The sequence below is a fragment of the Mustelus asterias genome, chromosome 13, assembly GCF_964213995.1.
Source record: "Mustelus asterias chromosome 13, sMusAst1.hap1.1, whole genome shotgun sequence".
NCBI classification, from domain to species: Eukaryota; Metazoa; Chordata; class Chondrichthyes; order Carcharhiniformes; family Triakidae; genus Mustelus; species Mustelus asterias.
Window position 1 is genome coordinate 17,448,535 of NC_135813.1, and position 14,703 is coordinate 17,463,237.

The 14,703-nt window shown below is 51.8% G+C and overlaps 2 protein-coding genes across 5 annotated transcripts in view; one reads left to right on the top strand and one right to left on the bottom strand.

Moving 5' to 3' along the window:
* The window catches only part of ralgps1 (Ral GEF with PH domain and SH3 binding motif 1), a 758,896-nt gene that overhangs the window by 422,432 nt on the left and 321,761 nt on the right, over nucleotides 1–14,703 (bottom strand). The gene's annotated exons all lie outside the window — the stretch shown is intronic.
* angptl2b (angiopoietin-like 2b) overlaps nucleotides 1–14,703 on the top strand; it is a 54,748-nt gene that overhangs the window by 38,192 nt on the left and 1,853 nt on the right. The window contains exon 3 of the mRNA XM_078226432.1: nucleotides 11,599–11,792. Within this exon, the coding sequence (XP_078082558.1) occupies nucleotides 11,599–11,792 (194 nt within the window). The remainder of the gene's footprint in view (nucleotides 1–11,598; nucleotides 11,793–14,703) is intronic.

Below are 14,703 nucleotides of genomic sequence, written 5' to 3' on the forward strand. Positions count from 1 at the left end.
CACAGTAATTTGCTTTTAATCTCAATCAGGTCTCCCCTCATCCTCCGACCCTCCAATGAGTTTGGGTTTGGGTTAGCTGTGCACTTAAAATTAAGAATTTCACAAACATTTACACTTTGCAGGTTAACAATTGAGAGGTTCCATTTGGATTTCCTCTCTTTTATGTAAGGCTGGTGCCGGTACTGGTAGCTGTAGATCCTGGGGAAATATTAGAATAATTGGGCCTGGCTGCCTCAGAGACTACATCATAGAATAACATAAGGCCAGAGTATTCTCCCAGACAAGTTTAGATTGTGATAAGCAGTTTGGAAAGGAAGTTTCCTTCCAAATTTCTTTTCCTGACTGAACTGGGTTTTTCAGTCTGTGTTTCACCTCTCCCAGTAGATTACATGGTTTCCTGATGGGATGTTGAGTTTAAGTTTATTTATTAGTGACACACGTAGGCTTACATTAACACTGCAATGAAGTGACTGTGAAAGTCCCTTTAGTCACCACACTCCAGCTCCTGTTCAGGTACAGAGAGAGAATTTAGCATGACCAATGCACCTAACTGTGATCCACATGACATAATCCATATGTAGGGAAGGTGATGGCCTAGTGGTATCATTGCTAGACTATTAATCCAGAAACTCAGCTAATGTTCTGGAAACCCGAGTTCGAATCCCACAACGGCAGATGGGTGGAATTCAAATTCAATATAAAAAGAAATCAGGGATTAAGAATCTACTGATGACCATGAAACCATTGTCGATTGTTGGAAAAAACCCATCTGATTCACTAATGTCCTTTAGGGAAGGAAATCTGCCGTCCTTACCTGGTCTGGCCTACATGTGACTCCAGAGCCACAGCAATGTGGTTGACTCTCAACTGCCCTCGGGCAACTAGGGATGGGCAATAAATGCTGGCCCAGCCAGCGACACCCATGTCCCATGAATGAATTTAAAAAATGACAGCAATGTTTCTGGAGGACAGTCTATTGCCAGCTTGCCTGTTTGTACTAAGTGTCCAACAAGAATGACGAGGAACCGTGTTTAGATGCAAGGACGATGTTCATCAAAGGTGGATGAACAATTCTTCTTCCTAAGGAGTAGCAGGCTTCACAATAATGTAATGGTACTGCAGTTTGGTCCTCTAGTTTTAAGGCTTTAACTAGCATAAGCCAGAAGAAAATAATAGGCGTTCCACAGCTCATTCACAGTATAGTTAAGTACAGTATTATGACACATTAAGGAGTATTAACATGAGTACCCCTTAAAGCAGATAAGTTACACTCTTAACTTGAATATTATCATTTGGCTATTGAAACAAGAAACACTGCCAAAACACACAATGGAATCATGGGCTCAGATATCCAATATAAATACTTCAGGGACTTTTTCTAATTTTCTTAAAGAAAACCATGTCCCCAGTAATTTCAAAAGAATGTAACCAATTTCTGTGAATTGGAGAACAGCTATTAAGCACATAGCACTCTAACCACAAGCCTCTGAAACCCAGGGTCGCTTAATCATCATAAGTGAATCTTGTTTTGGGTTCGGACAATCCTGTCTTGTATGAAAACATTTAATTGTATCACAGGTTTAGCCGGATCAGGAATAAACCAATAACACGCATTATTGAAAAGGGAAAAACAGCGAGGTCGGATTCCAGCTGGTGAACTACTCAGTGTGGAAAGGCTGACTTTGATTCTCAAGATGTCTTATCTGAAAGGGGGAGGAGGGGGTGGGGGAGGAGGGGGTGGGGGGGGGGGGGGAGGGAGAGGGGCTCAGGCGAGGGGGGAGGGAGAGGGGCTCAGGCGAGGGGGGAGGGAGGGGCTCAGGCGAGGGGGGAGGGAGGGGCTCAGGCGAGGGGGGAGGGAGGGGCTCAGGCGAGGGGGGAGGGAGGGGCTCAGGCGAGGGGGGAGGGAGGGGCTCAGGCGAGGGGGGAGGGAGGGGCTCAGGCGAGGGGGGAGGGAGGGGCTCAGGCGAGGGGGGAGGGAGGGGCTCAGGCGAGGGGGGAGGGAGGGGCTCAGGCGAGGGGGGAGGGAGGGGCTCAGGCGAGGGGGGAGGGAGGGGCTCAGGCGAGGGGGGAGGGAGGGGCTCAGGCGAGGGGGGAGGGAGGGGCTCAGGCGAGGGGGGAGGGAGGGGCTCAGGCGAGGGGGGAGGGAGGGGCTCAGGCGAGGGGGGAGGGAGGGGCTCAGGCGAGGGGGGAGGGTGGGGCTCAGGCGAGGGGGGAGGGAGGGGCTCAGGCGAGGGGGGAGGGAGGGGCTCAGGCGAGGGGGGAGGGAGGGGCTCAGGCGAGGGGGGAGGGAGGGGCTCAGGCGAGGGGGGAGGGAGGGGCTCAGGCGAGGGGGGAGGGAGGGGCTCAGGCGAGGGGGGAGGGAGGGGCTCAGGCGAGGGGGGAGGGAGGGGCTCAGGCGAGGGGGGAGGGAGGGGCTCAGGCGAGGGGGGAGGGAGGGGCTCAGGCGAGGGGGAGGGAGGGGCTCAGGCGAGGGGGAGGGAGGGGCTCAGGCGAGGGGGAGGGAGGGGCTCAGGCGAGGGGGGAGGGAGGGGCTCAGGCGAGGGGGGAGGGAGGGGCTCAGGCGAGGGGGGAGGGAGGGGCTCAGGCGAGGGGGGAGGGAGGGGCTCAGGCGAGGGGGAGGGAGGGGCTCAGGCGAGGGGGAGGGAGGGGCTCAGGCGAGGGGGAGGGAGGGGCTCAGGCGAGGGGGAGGGAGGGGCTCAGGCGAGGGGGAGGGAGGGGCTCAGGCGAGGGGGAGGGAGGGGCTCAGGCGAGGGGGAGGGAGGGGCTCAGGCGAGGGGGAGGGAGGGGCTCAGGCGAGGGGGAGGGAGGGGCTCAGGCGAGGGGGAGGGAGGGGCTCAGGCGAGGGGGGAGGAGGGGGTGGCAGAGGGGGGAGGAGGGGGTGGCAGAGGGGGGAGGAGGGGGTGGCAGAGGGGGGAGGAGGGGGTGGCAGAGGGGGGAGGAGGGGGTGGCAGAGGGGGGAGGAGGGGGTGGCAGAGGGGGAGGAGGGGGTGGCAGAGGGGGGAGGAGGGGGTGGCAGAGGGGGGAGGAGGGGGTGGCAGAGGGGGGAGGAGGGGGTGGCAGAGGGGGGAGGAGGGGGTGGCAGAGGGGGGAGGAGGGGGTGGCAGAGGGGGGAGGAGGGGGTGGCAGAGGGGGGAGGAGGGGGTGGCAGAGGGGGGAGGAGGGGGTGGCAGAGGGGGAGGAGGGGGTGGCAGAGGGGGGAGGAGGGGGTGGCAGAGGGGGGAGGAGGGGGTGGCAGAGGGGGGAGGAGGGGGTGGCAGAGGGGGGAGGAGGGGGTGGCAGAGGGGGGAGGAGGGGGTGGCAGAGGGGGGAGGAGGGGGTGGCAGAGGGGGGAGGAGGGGGTGGCAGAGGGGGGAGGAGGGGGTGGCAGAGGGGGGAGGAGGGGGTGGCAGAGGGGGGAGGAGGGGGTGGCAGAGGGGGGAGGAGGGGGTGGCAGAGGGGGGAGGAGGGGGTGGCAGAGGGGGGAGGAGGGGGTGGCAGAGGGGGGAGGAGGGGGTGGCAGAGGGGGGAGGAGGGGGTGGCAGAGGGTGGAGGAGGGGGTGGCAGAGGGTGGAGGAGGGGGTGGCAGAGGGTGGAGGAGGGGGTGGCAGAGGGGGGAGGAGGGGGTGGCAGAGGGGGGAGGAGGGGGTGGCAGAGGGGGGAGGAGGGGGTGGCAGAGGGGGGAGGAGGGGGTGGCAGAGGGGGGAGGAGGGGGTGGCAGAGGGGGGAGGAGGGGGTGGCAGAGGGGGGAGGAGGGGGTGGCAGAGGGGGGAGGAGGGGGTGGCAGAGGGGGGAGGAGGGGGTGGCAGAGGGGGAAGGAGGGGGTGGCAGAGGGGGGAGGAGGGGGTGGCAGAGGGGGGAGGAGGGGGTGGCAGAGGGGGGAGGAGGGGGTGGCAGAGGGGGGAGGAGGGGGTGGCAGAGGGGGGAGGAGGGGGTGGCAGAGGGGGGAGGAGGGGGTGGCAGAGGGGGGAGGAGGGGGTGGCAGAGGGGGGAGGAGGGGGTGGCAGAGGGGGGAGGAGGGGGTGGCAGAGGGGGGAGGAGGGGGTGGCAGAGGAGCGGGAGGGGGTGGCAGAGGAGCGGGAGGGGGTGGCAGAGGAGCGGGAGGGGGTGGCAGAGGAGCGGGAGGGGGTGGCAGAGGAGCGGGAGGGGGTGGCAGAGGAGCGGGAGGGGGTGGCAGAGGAGCGGGAGGGGGTGGCAGAGGAGCGGGAGGGGGTGGCAGAGGAGCGGGAGGGGGTGGCAGAGGAGCGGGAGGGGGTGGCAGAGGAGCGGGAGGGGGTGGCAGAGGAGCGGGAGGGGTTGGCAGAGGAGCGGGAGGGGGTGGCAGAGGAGCGGGAGGGGGTGGCAGAGGAGCGGGAGGGGGTGGCAGAGGAGCGGGAGGGGGTGGCAGAGGAAGTGGCAGAGGAGCGGGAGGGGGTGGCAGAGGAAGTGGCAGAGGAGCGGGAGGGGGTGGCGGGCATTGGGAGGATGTTGCATTTTCAGCTGCAGCTTAGGCTCAAGACAAAGCTGGGGATTGCACATTTTATTTGCACACTATTTATATTGCACACTATTTATATTGCACACTATTTATATTGCACACTATTTATATTGCACACTATTTATATTGCACACTATTTATATTGCACACTATTTATATTGCACACTATTACACTCCTGAGGTAGTTGAGGGGTCGACCAAGAGGGAATACTGAGTGATCGACTCAATTTATCAAAAATTATTGGAGATTTTATCCTTAATATAAGCAGCCAGGAATGAAAGACTCATTCTACTCACACGTTCCCTGACTCATTCAGGGCTGGAGAGCAGAGAGCTCGTGTTCAGAATTTCCACTGTCTGTATTTTATTCAAATCAACAGACAGGTTCTAGAACGGGCGCCAACTCTGTTTGCTAGATGGTCAAAATCAAGAATTTACACAACATCCCCCGTTTGAAATTTTCGGATCCTTACATTTTGCTTCGCTCAACCACGTTGCAGTTAATCTTACCACACAAATCTGGTTAATGTTACTAGGTAGCACACAAGGTGAGAGTCAATGTATTTAACCAAATATAACTGAAATGCTCTACTAGAATAGAATAGTTTGTATATTTTTCATAACTGGGGCAGAAACATAACAGAGAGTATGGGACATAGGAGTACTAGGCCATTTGGCCCATCAAGCCTATTGTGCTGTTCAATTAGAACATAAGATATAGGAGCAATAGTTGGCCATTCAGCCCATCAAGCCTGTTCTGCCAATGAATTCATGACTGATCTGATGTGACCATCCTCGATTCCACATTCCCGCCATATCATAACCCTTGATGTCATTGGTATCTAGAAATCTATCGATTTCATCTTGAACGCGCTCAGTGATCGAGTTGAAGCACAGCGCAGCCCGCTGAACAGAATCACTTCCTTCACCAGTTACCCGTTTAACATTTAGCCACTGAAAAGAAACAAACAACATTCATACCGGAGGTGTATTTAAGTTGAAGTATGCTTTTGAAGTCCCATAAACAGCAGCGAGGTGGAAGACTAGATGATGTTTTTGTTGGTGTTGGCTGGGGGATATATGTTGGCCAAGGCAACTCATCTGGTCACCTTTGGTTAATCCCACGGCATCTTTAACATTTCACTTCAGAGGGCAGGCAGGGCCTTGGTTTAAAAAAACCTTGGAAAATGGCATCTCTGACAGTGCAGCAACTCCCTTTGGTTCTACACTGAACAGTCACCCTGGACTATGTCTGAGGATAGTGGAGTAGGACCTGAACCCACGGCCTTCATGTTTCAGTGATGGGTGTGCTATCACAGTGCAATGGCTAAAATTCAATAGGTCAATCTTGTCCGCCACGTTACACCCCAGCAGAAAATGTCAGCGAGATTCCCTGGCCTCCCTGCGACGTGAATCTCGGCAGCGGGAGGTGGTGCGCCATTGGCCGGCAGCGGGATCTTCTGGTCCCGCCGCTGTCAATGGGATTTCCCATTGATTCCACCTCACACCCGGCAGGGGTGTGCCATTGCGGGACCAGAAGATCCCGCCTGCATGAAAGAGCCGGAAGATTGTGCCCATAATCTATCTTGTACGTAAATAGAAAATGGTCTCCAAATTTAAGATGCCTGGAATATATATCAAACATCCCTCTCAGAGACCAATCGTATACGATAACTGATTGACAATCTCATTAAAGCGGTGTCAGGGTTCCCTAATTATGCCGTCAGTCACTACGAGTCTCAAGGTGTTTGCAGGAAAAAGAAATCTAACAAGTTTTTGCTGAAATACTTTATCAACATTCCTCCACTGAGATGACTTGACGAAAAGTGGAACAAAAGTAGTGCATGTCTATTGTCACTGTGTATTCGGCGACACCAATTTAGGAAATACACTAATTAATCACAATATACACAAGGCTATAAAATTACCAGTTGGAAACTTGCTAATAACATTTTACAGATTTTCAGAGAGAAACTTACAACCCTTCCATATGACAACACATTCCTGTTACAGCAGGGGTGGGCAAGCTGTGGTCTGGGGACCACATGCAGCCCATCAAGCTTTTGAATGCGGCCCCACGAGACATTTTATTGATCGTTGCCCTTGCGCAGAGTTGCCACATTCTGCTGATTTCCATCCGCATAGTTCTTTTCCTACCAGTATGACTGAAGTGATACGCAGGTAAAGCAAGGGCAAGTGAAGTGAGGTGTGTGCTGATTGCTCATAACATTGACCGTGAGAACAGTGCGCTCCCTCAGCATAGAGAGGCACACGTTGCATTGGGAACAGAATAAAGAAGCACACATTGTATTGGGAACAGCATAGAGAGGCACATATTGCATTGGGAACAGAATGGAGGGTATTAGATTGTGAACAGCATAGATGGGTCGATGTTGCATTGGGCACAGAATAGAGAGGCACACTCGTTGTGCGCGCCAGTTTGTACACAGCACCTGTGCCGCAATGTGTCTTGAGATAAAGTAAAATGCTACTTGGAATGCAATGAAAATGCAAGATTTTAGCACTGCCTTGCTACCACCAAGAGATTAGGACACCAGTAAAGCGCTTTATAAAATCAAATGTTTTGCCACAAGGTGGATATAGCAGCTGGCTGAAAAGCAAATTCTGTTAGCTTCTAATACATTGTACGTGGCTCTCAAACTAATTATTACCATTAGATCCGATCAGTTTGCCAATGATTAAAATTGCCCATTGCTTAATTAAAAACACATAGCTGCAGAATAATGAGCAACTTTAAAAAGGTGCTCAAATCTGAACTGCTTGTTTATTAGTGACGTGGTGAAGACACTTTCAATCAGTTAACAATGCTGATTTGTCTTTCTCAATAAATATATCGATATATATGCATTTATTTACAATGCTTTACTGACCAGTAAATTGCCAACAAATAATCTATCCAACTATTTAAGCTGCAATATCACAACCGTTACTGAAAGAACCAATCCCCCGGCTATGACTTGGTACACACGTCAGGGTTGTTCTTGGCTTGTTGTCCAGTGGTGCCTGCTCCCAGTCCAGAATGGAAGCCAAAACAAACTTCACTCGCACTGCTCCGAGTTCCCCAAAGGAAAACCAGGCCTGTCAGTTGTACGTTTCAAACAGAGTATCAGGACGCGGCAGACTGGTCCAGTGGGGGTAAAGGATACTCCCTGTGTTAAGTCGAGAGACCGGGCCGTCTGCAACATCAACAGCCCTCAAACTTCCTGTTCTTTAAACAGGCGTAAATGTGCTTAACCTGCTGTTGAGGAATGGTACATCGATCTCCTAGACTTACGGGGCCAGAATGTAAGTGTACAGTAATCCCAGTCACTCAGAGTTTACCCAACATATAATTTTAACTTGAAACACAATAGGTAGGGGAGTCCAAAAGTAGAGGGCATAGTTTAAGGTGAGAGGGGAAAGATTTAAAAGGGGTAACTTTTTCATACAGAGGGTGGTGCGTGTATGGAATGAGCTGCCAGAGGAGGTGGTAGAGGCAGTTATAATTACATTGAAAATACATTTGGGCAGGTACATGGATGGGAAAGATTTAGAGGGATATGGGCCAAACGCAGGCAAATGGGATTAGTTAAGCTTAGGAAACCTGTTCAGAATGGACCAGCCTGTCTCCACGCTGTATGTCTCTGTGACTCTATGGGCGGGATTTTCCGGCCACGCTCACCCCAAGACCAGAAAATCCCACCCGAGGTCAACGCATCTTTACATGGTCTGCCCCCGCCCGCTACGATTCCCGTGGTGGGTGGTATGGGAAGATTCCACCCTATGAGTCCGAGGGGGTCCCAAATTGGGCATGTACCTGGAAATCGGAAAGCAGTTGAGGTCCAGATTTCTAACATGCGAGCACAGTTATAACATGATTGGCCTACTGGCTAGCTAATTGCATGGTTAAGAGGTCACCCACCCAGCCACCTACACACAGAACCTCAGGCCATTATTTAAAGGGTGAGTGCATCTCTCTGAAGGAGGCTGCAATCAATTAATTTTGAAACTTCTTTCGGCTTCTGCTAACACTTCGCTGTTGCTGGAAAGATAGCAATGAAGAAAGGAGGAAATAAAGATAGCTTCTCAGTATTCTGTTGCCTTCCTGGAGGGAAATGCACTTCTCAGGAAGTGGCAAGAGGATGTCCAACAGAACAGTAAGCTGGAGATAGCAGAGGTTAGTAGCAAGATTTCCAACTCCATAGACCTGGGTTCAATGTCACAGAACATCTAATTATAGCACAAGATCAGAAAGGGGAGTATACCATCTTCCTGTGGTGTCCCTCTCCCCACTCCTCTCCCGCCAGATCAGTCTTCACCCCAAATCACTTCACTTGCTACCAATCACGAGCCACGCTCATTATTACTCTTCTTGGCCCCACATTAGTCCTCTTCGTTTTTAAAAATTATTTTTAAAAAATTCATTCGTGGGACATGGGCATCGCTGGCTGGCCATGGGCGGCACGGTAGCACAGTGGTTAGCACTACTGTCTCACAGCGCCAGGGACCGAGGTTCAATTCCGGCCTGTGTGTGGAGTTTGCACGTTCTCCCCGTGTCTGCATAGGTTTCCTCCGGGTGCTCCGGTTTCCTCCCACAGTCCAAAGATGTGCGGGTTCGGTGGATTAACCATGCTAAATTGCCCCTTCGTATCAGTGGAATTAGTAGCGTAAATAGGTGGGGTTACAGGGATAGGGCCTGGGTGGGATTGTCAGTGCAGGCTTGATGGACCGACTGGCCTCCTCCTGCACTGGAGGGACTCTATGACTCAGCATTTATTGCCCATCCCTAGTTGCCCTTGGAGAGAGTCAACCACATTGCTCTGGCTCTGGAGTCACATGTAGGCCAGACCAGATCAGGACGGCACATTTCCTTCCCTAAAGGACATTAGTGAACCAGATGGGTTTTTCCGACAATGGTTTCAGGGTCATCAGGAGATTCTTAACTCCAGATATTTTTTATTGAATTCAAATTCCACCATCTGCCGTGGCGGGATTCGAACCCGGGTCCCCAGATTATTAGGCGAGTGTCTGGATTAATGGTCTAGCCATTAATGCCACCAGGCCATCGCCTCCCCACGCTCTGCCCTCTCCTTCCTTATGCAGGCAGATAACAAGGCAAAGTAGCAACGCTGGGGAAAACCAGCCCATCATTCAGGTAGTGAATGATACATAGGAAATCAGTGAGGCTTCCAAGTCATTGACTAACAAAGATGCTAAGTTGGCCTGGTGATGAGCTATCAATTGTACTCCTTCATCGACCACCAACAACTGCACTATCAGCCAAGCTGAAAACCTTGAGCAGCCCGGTGAAACCTTTCACCTGTTGATAAATAAACAACCTCCTATTGCTGAACTTCACTCTTGTCCCTTCCAACTAGATCCTCATCATCAGCACAAAGCTGCTGAAGAAACTCCTGGTGGCATGGTAGCAGTGTGGTTAGCACTGCTTCCTGACAGTGCCAGGGACCCGGGTTCAATTCCCCGCTTGGGCCACTGTCTGTGTGGAGTTTGCACATTTTCCTCGTGTCTGCGTGGGTTTCCTCCGGGTGCTCCGGTTCCCTCCCACAGTCCGAAAGGCATGTTGGTTAGGTGCATTGGCTATGCTAAGTTCTCCTTCCGTGTACCCGAACAGGCGCCGGAGAGTGGCCACTCGGGAATTTTGACAGTAACTTCATTGCGGTGTTAATGTAAGCCTACTTGTGACATCAATAAATAAACTTTAACCTCCTGAAGACACCTCGGAGGATGACATCCCTCCTGAGGACGTGATCCCTCCTGAGGATATGAGCCACATCCATCGCCAGGCACCAATGCAGACATTGCCATCGGGGGATGGGGGGAGACACAGGATGGCAACCTGAAGGGGGGGGGGGGGGTGAAGGGAGTGATGAAGGAGAGTTTAGAAGCAAGTACAGTGTCTCTGAGGACTAGAATCTTTCCGCCAGTCAGCATGAAGCACTGCCAGGGTAAAAGCTACAGAGTGAAGCGACATTTTCTCAGAAGATCAGTCTACAGCATCAACACGCACTTTTCCATTTGCCACATCTCTGCTTGCTGCCTGGCTAGTTTGTGTGGGCCCAGCTGGGTGCATGGGACTGTTGAATTTGCTGGGTTTTAATTGGCAATAAAGTGTTTTATTTTTTTTTTAATAAATGTTGTGGGGAGAGACTTTCAGGCGCACAAAGGCTTTTTTAAAAAGAAAATCAGCTACAGGTTTGAAGCCATCAGAAACTGGCCGCAGTTTTAAAAACCCCACGACAACTGTCTACCGAGCGCATTACATCATCAACGGAACTGTTCATTGTTAATATCTGCTCACTGAGAACGGAATGAACTTGAACACATTCCAAGTGGGATGAGGAGAGAAGGGAACCAGTGAGGGAGGTGAGGAGGGAGAGCGCGAGTGTGGAGGGAGCGAGAGGAGGTAGGATAGAGCAAGGAGAGAGGAGGGAGAGAGAAAGAGACGGAGGAGGAGGGGGTGGGAGGGAAAGAGACGGAAGGGGGGGGGGGGGAAGAGAAAGAGACAGAGGAGGGGGCGAGAGGAAGAGACGGAGGGGGGGGGGTGGGAGGGAAAGAGATGGAAGGGGGAGGAGGGAAAGAGACGGAGGAGGGGGGAGAGGGGGAGACGGAGGGGGGGGGAGGGAAAGAGACGGAGGAGGGGGGAGAGAGGGAGACGGAGGATGGGGAATCTTTATTCCATTGGACCGAGGAACTTTAAAAGGATATATTGGCCTGGGAGGGAGTGCAGCGGAGATTTACCAGCGTACGTTGTATTCCCTGAAGTTTAAGACATGAAGTCAAATCTCCATTCACTGCAACGGTTTGGGAAAAGCCCACTGGTGTGAATGGCCATGACATTCTGGGCAAAGCTTCTCTCTCTCTCTCCACAAATGCTGCCAGACCTGCTGAGTTTATCCAGCATTTTCTGTCTTTGTCCAAGGATCCCAGACTCTGTTCTCTGAACAGCAATGAGACTCAACGGCAGAATAATACAAATATGCATCACATTTTACAACACTCGTGTAGTTGACTTACAGTGAACAGGCTGCAGGAAATCCATTGGATTGTACTCTGTGTAGACATTGGTCAATGTCCTGCATTTGTTTTATAAGGTGATTTGTATTTCTTCACTTGGTGCTCTGCAGGGCCCTGGAAAGACTGTTTAGAAGCAGCAGAGGCTGGAAATGAAGCCACCGGCATCTACCTGCTGAAGCCAGAGAATACAAACCGGCTCATGCAGGTCTGGTGTGACCAGACACACGACCCTGGCGGCTGGACCGTCATCCAAAGGCGGCAGGATGGATCAGTGAATTTCTTCCGCAACTGGGAGACCTACAAGGTGATCATTTTACCTCAGCGCGGTACACTTCAATCACAAAGTGGTCTGGCGCACTTAAAAGGGAAGCTCAGAAGGCATGCAGCGGGGTGGGGTGGGGTGGGGGTTAATGAAGGAAATTGAAGATGCTGCTGACAGGTTAGGCTGAGGTAGGGTGAGAGCAATAAACGCCAGCATAGAGCCATGGGGCTGAATGGCCTGTTTATGATTCCGCCAGTTTCCATGGCATACAGAATGGAAACTGGTCAAGATCATTGAACCTGCTATGTAAGGGCGGCACAATGACACAGTGGTTCGCACCGCTGCCTCACAGCGCCAGGGACCCAGGTTCAATTCCAGCCTTGGTTTACTGTGTGTGTGGAGTCTGCACGTTCTCCCCGTGTCTGCGTGGGTTTCCTCCGGGTGCTCCGGTTTCCTCCCACAGTCCAAAGATGTGTGGGTTAGGTTGATTGGCCGAGCTAAATTGTCCCTTAGTGTCAGGGGGATTAGCAGCTTTAGAGCAGATTAGACCATCAGCAGCTCTTTGGATTCTCCATCGTATCCCTACAGAGCAGCCAGAGGCCATTCAGCTCATCGAGGCTGCACTGACTCTCCGAAAGATCATCCCACCCAGGCCCTCCCAACCCCCTGCATTTACTATGGCTAACCCACTTAACACGCACATCTTTGTACTGTGGGAGGAAACCGGAGCACCCGGAGGAAACCCATACAGACCTGGGGAGAATGTGCAAACTCCACACAGTCAGTCACCCGAGGCCGGAATTGAACCCAGGTCCCTGGCGCTGTAAGGCAGCAATGTGAACCACTGTGCCACTATGCCATAGGATCAAATAGCTTTTGCATCGTGTTCGGTGTAGAAATGGGCCGGAATTTTCTAGACCATTCACACCGGTGGGATTTTCCCATCTCACTGCCGTGAACTGAGATTTGGGCTGGCTGCCATATTGTCCGTCTTCGCTGCAGCGGGAGCGTGGCGCGAACGGGCGGTAAGATCGTGCCCAGGGAAACTGGAGTTTGTGGAATTCAGAAACCCAACAGATGCCTTGATTTCTGACTGCGGCTTTTGAAGCCAACATCATAAACACCACCTCAAACCCGGCCGGTTTGCATTCAAATTTCACCATCTGCTGTGGTGGGATTTGAACCCGGATCCTTGGGTCTCTGGATTACTAGTCCAGTGACAATAACACTACTCTACCACCCCCACCAGCTAGCAGCTTTTTATTTACCGTACATTGGCTTCTGTACAGCAATTATCAGAGAAGCGGAGAGACAGCACAGACAAATAAATCCACACTTCTGTCGCTACTCCTGTAATCAAAAGACCTGTTCAAATGATGATTGCTCTTGGAACTGATAACAGCAAAAAACTTCTTGCCCAACTTATTGTTTTTAGTCCTTTCACCTTTAGGTGATTATCCTGGCTTTGCCTTGCCTGTGGTAACCTTGGACTGGTCTACACAGTTCCTTCTTAACACATGCCAACCAGATTTAACAAATCCAACATTGCCTTACCACACTAAATGATTCATGACAAAAAGTCTTGAATTTATCTAGCAATAAAGTACATTTGAAGGGTTGACGTAATGTCGGAAACGCGGATGCTAATTTAGCACACAGCGGAGTCCCACAAACTGCAGTGTGGTAACGACTAGATCATCTGGTTCTTTTTGTGATGTAGATTGGGGGGGGATAAATATTGGCCAGGACTGTGGAGGTAACTCCTCTGTTCGTCTAGTGCTGTGGGACCTCTTTAGACCCATCAGAGCAGGCAGTTTAATATCTCATCTGAAAGGTATCGCAGATAAAGAACACAGCACGTGATCAGCCATGATTAAAATGAATGGCGGAGCAGGCTCGAAGGGCCAAATGGCTTCTAGTTTCTATGAGGCGCAAGTGTTTTCAACGGAGACACAGCCGACACACAGATTAAGAGTGGCACAGTGGTTCGCACTGCTGTTTCACAGTGCCAGGGACTCGGGTTCAATTCTGGCTTTGGGAGACTGTGTGGAGTTTGCACATTCTCCCCGTGTCTGTATGGGTTTCCTCCAGGTGCTCCGGTTTCCTCCCACAGTACAAAGATGTGGAGATTAGGTGGATTAACCATGCTAAATTGCCCCTTACTGTCCAAAAATGAGTAGATTAGGTGGAGTGGCCATGCTAAATTGCCCCTTACTGTCCAAAGATGTGCATGTTAGGTGGACTGGCCATGCTAAATTGCCCCTTAGTGTCCAAAGATGTGCAGGTTAGGTGCAGTGGCCATGCTAAATTGCCCCTTACTGTCCAAAGATGAGTAGGTTAAGTGGAGTGGCCATGCTAAATTGCCCCTTAGCATCCAAAGATGTGTAGGTTTGGGAGTTTGGCCATGCTAATTTGTCCCTTAGTGTCCAAAGATGTGCAGGTTAGGTAGAGTCGCCATGCTAAATTGTCCCTTAATGTCCAAAGATGTGCAGGATAGGTGGAGTGGCCATGCTAAATTGACCCTTTGTGTCCAAAGATATGTAGGTTTGAGGGATTGGCCATGATAAACATGTGGGTATGCCTGGGTAAGATGCTCTTCGGAGAGTCAGTGCAGACTCGATGGGCTGAATGGCCCCCTTCTGCACTGTAGGATTTTATGATTCTATGATGCACCTATTTTACATATCACTCCGGAGGTTTGGGAAGGATAATATTTAATTTCATCTTGCCTTATTAAAGTATTTAGAAAATACAAGATCTTGCATTATTACAGTCAGGAAAGCGTTAACGCACAATCACGGTGACCAAAGGCATATAAATATGAAAAAAATTAATTGGCAGTCAGAACCCTACGGACAGAGTTATAAAACATATTAAATGTGAATATAAAACTCACAGGCCTGAGCAATAATCATGGAAAACATGACTGCAATGGCTTCAGGGCATCAGGGAC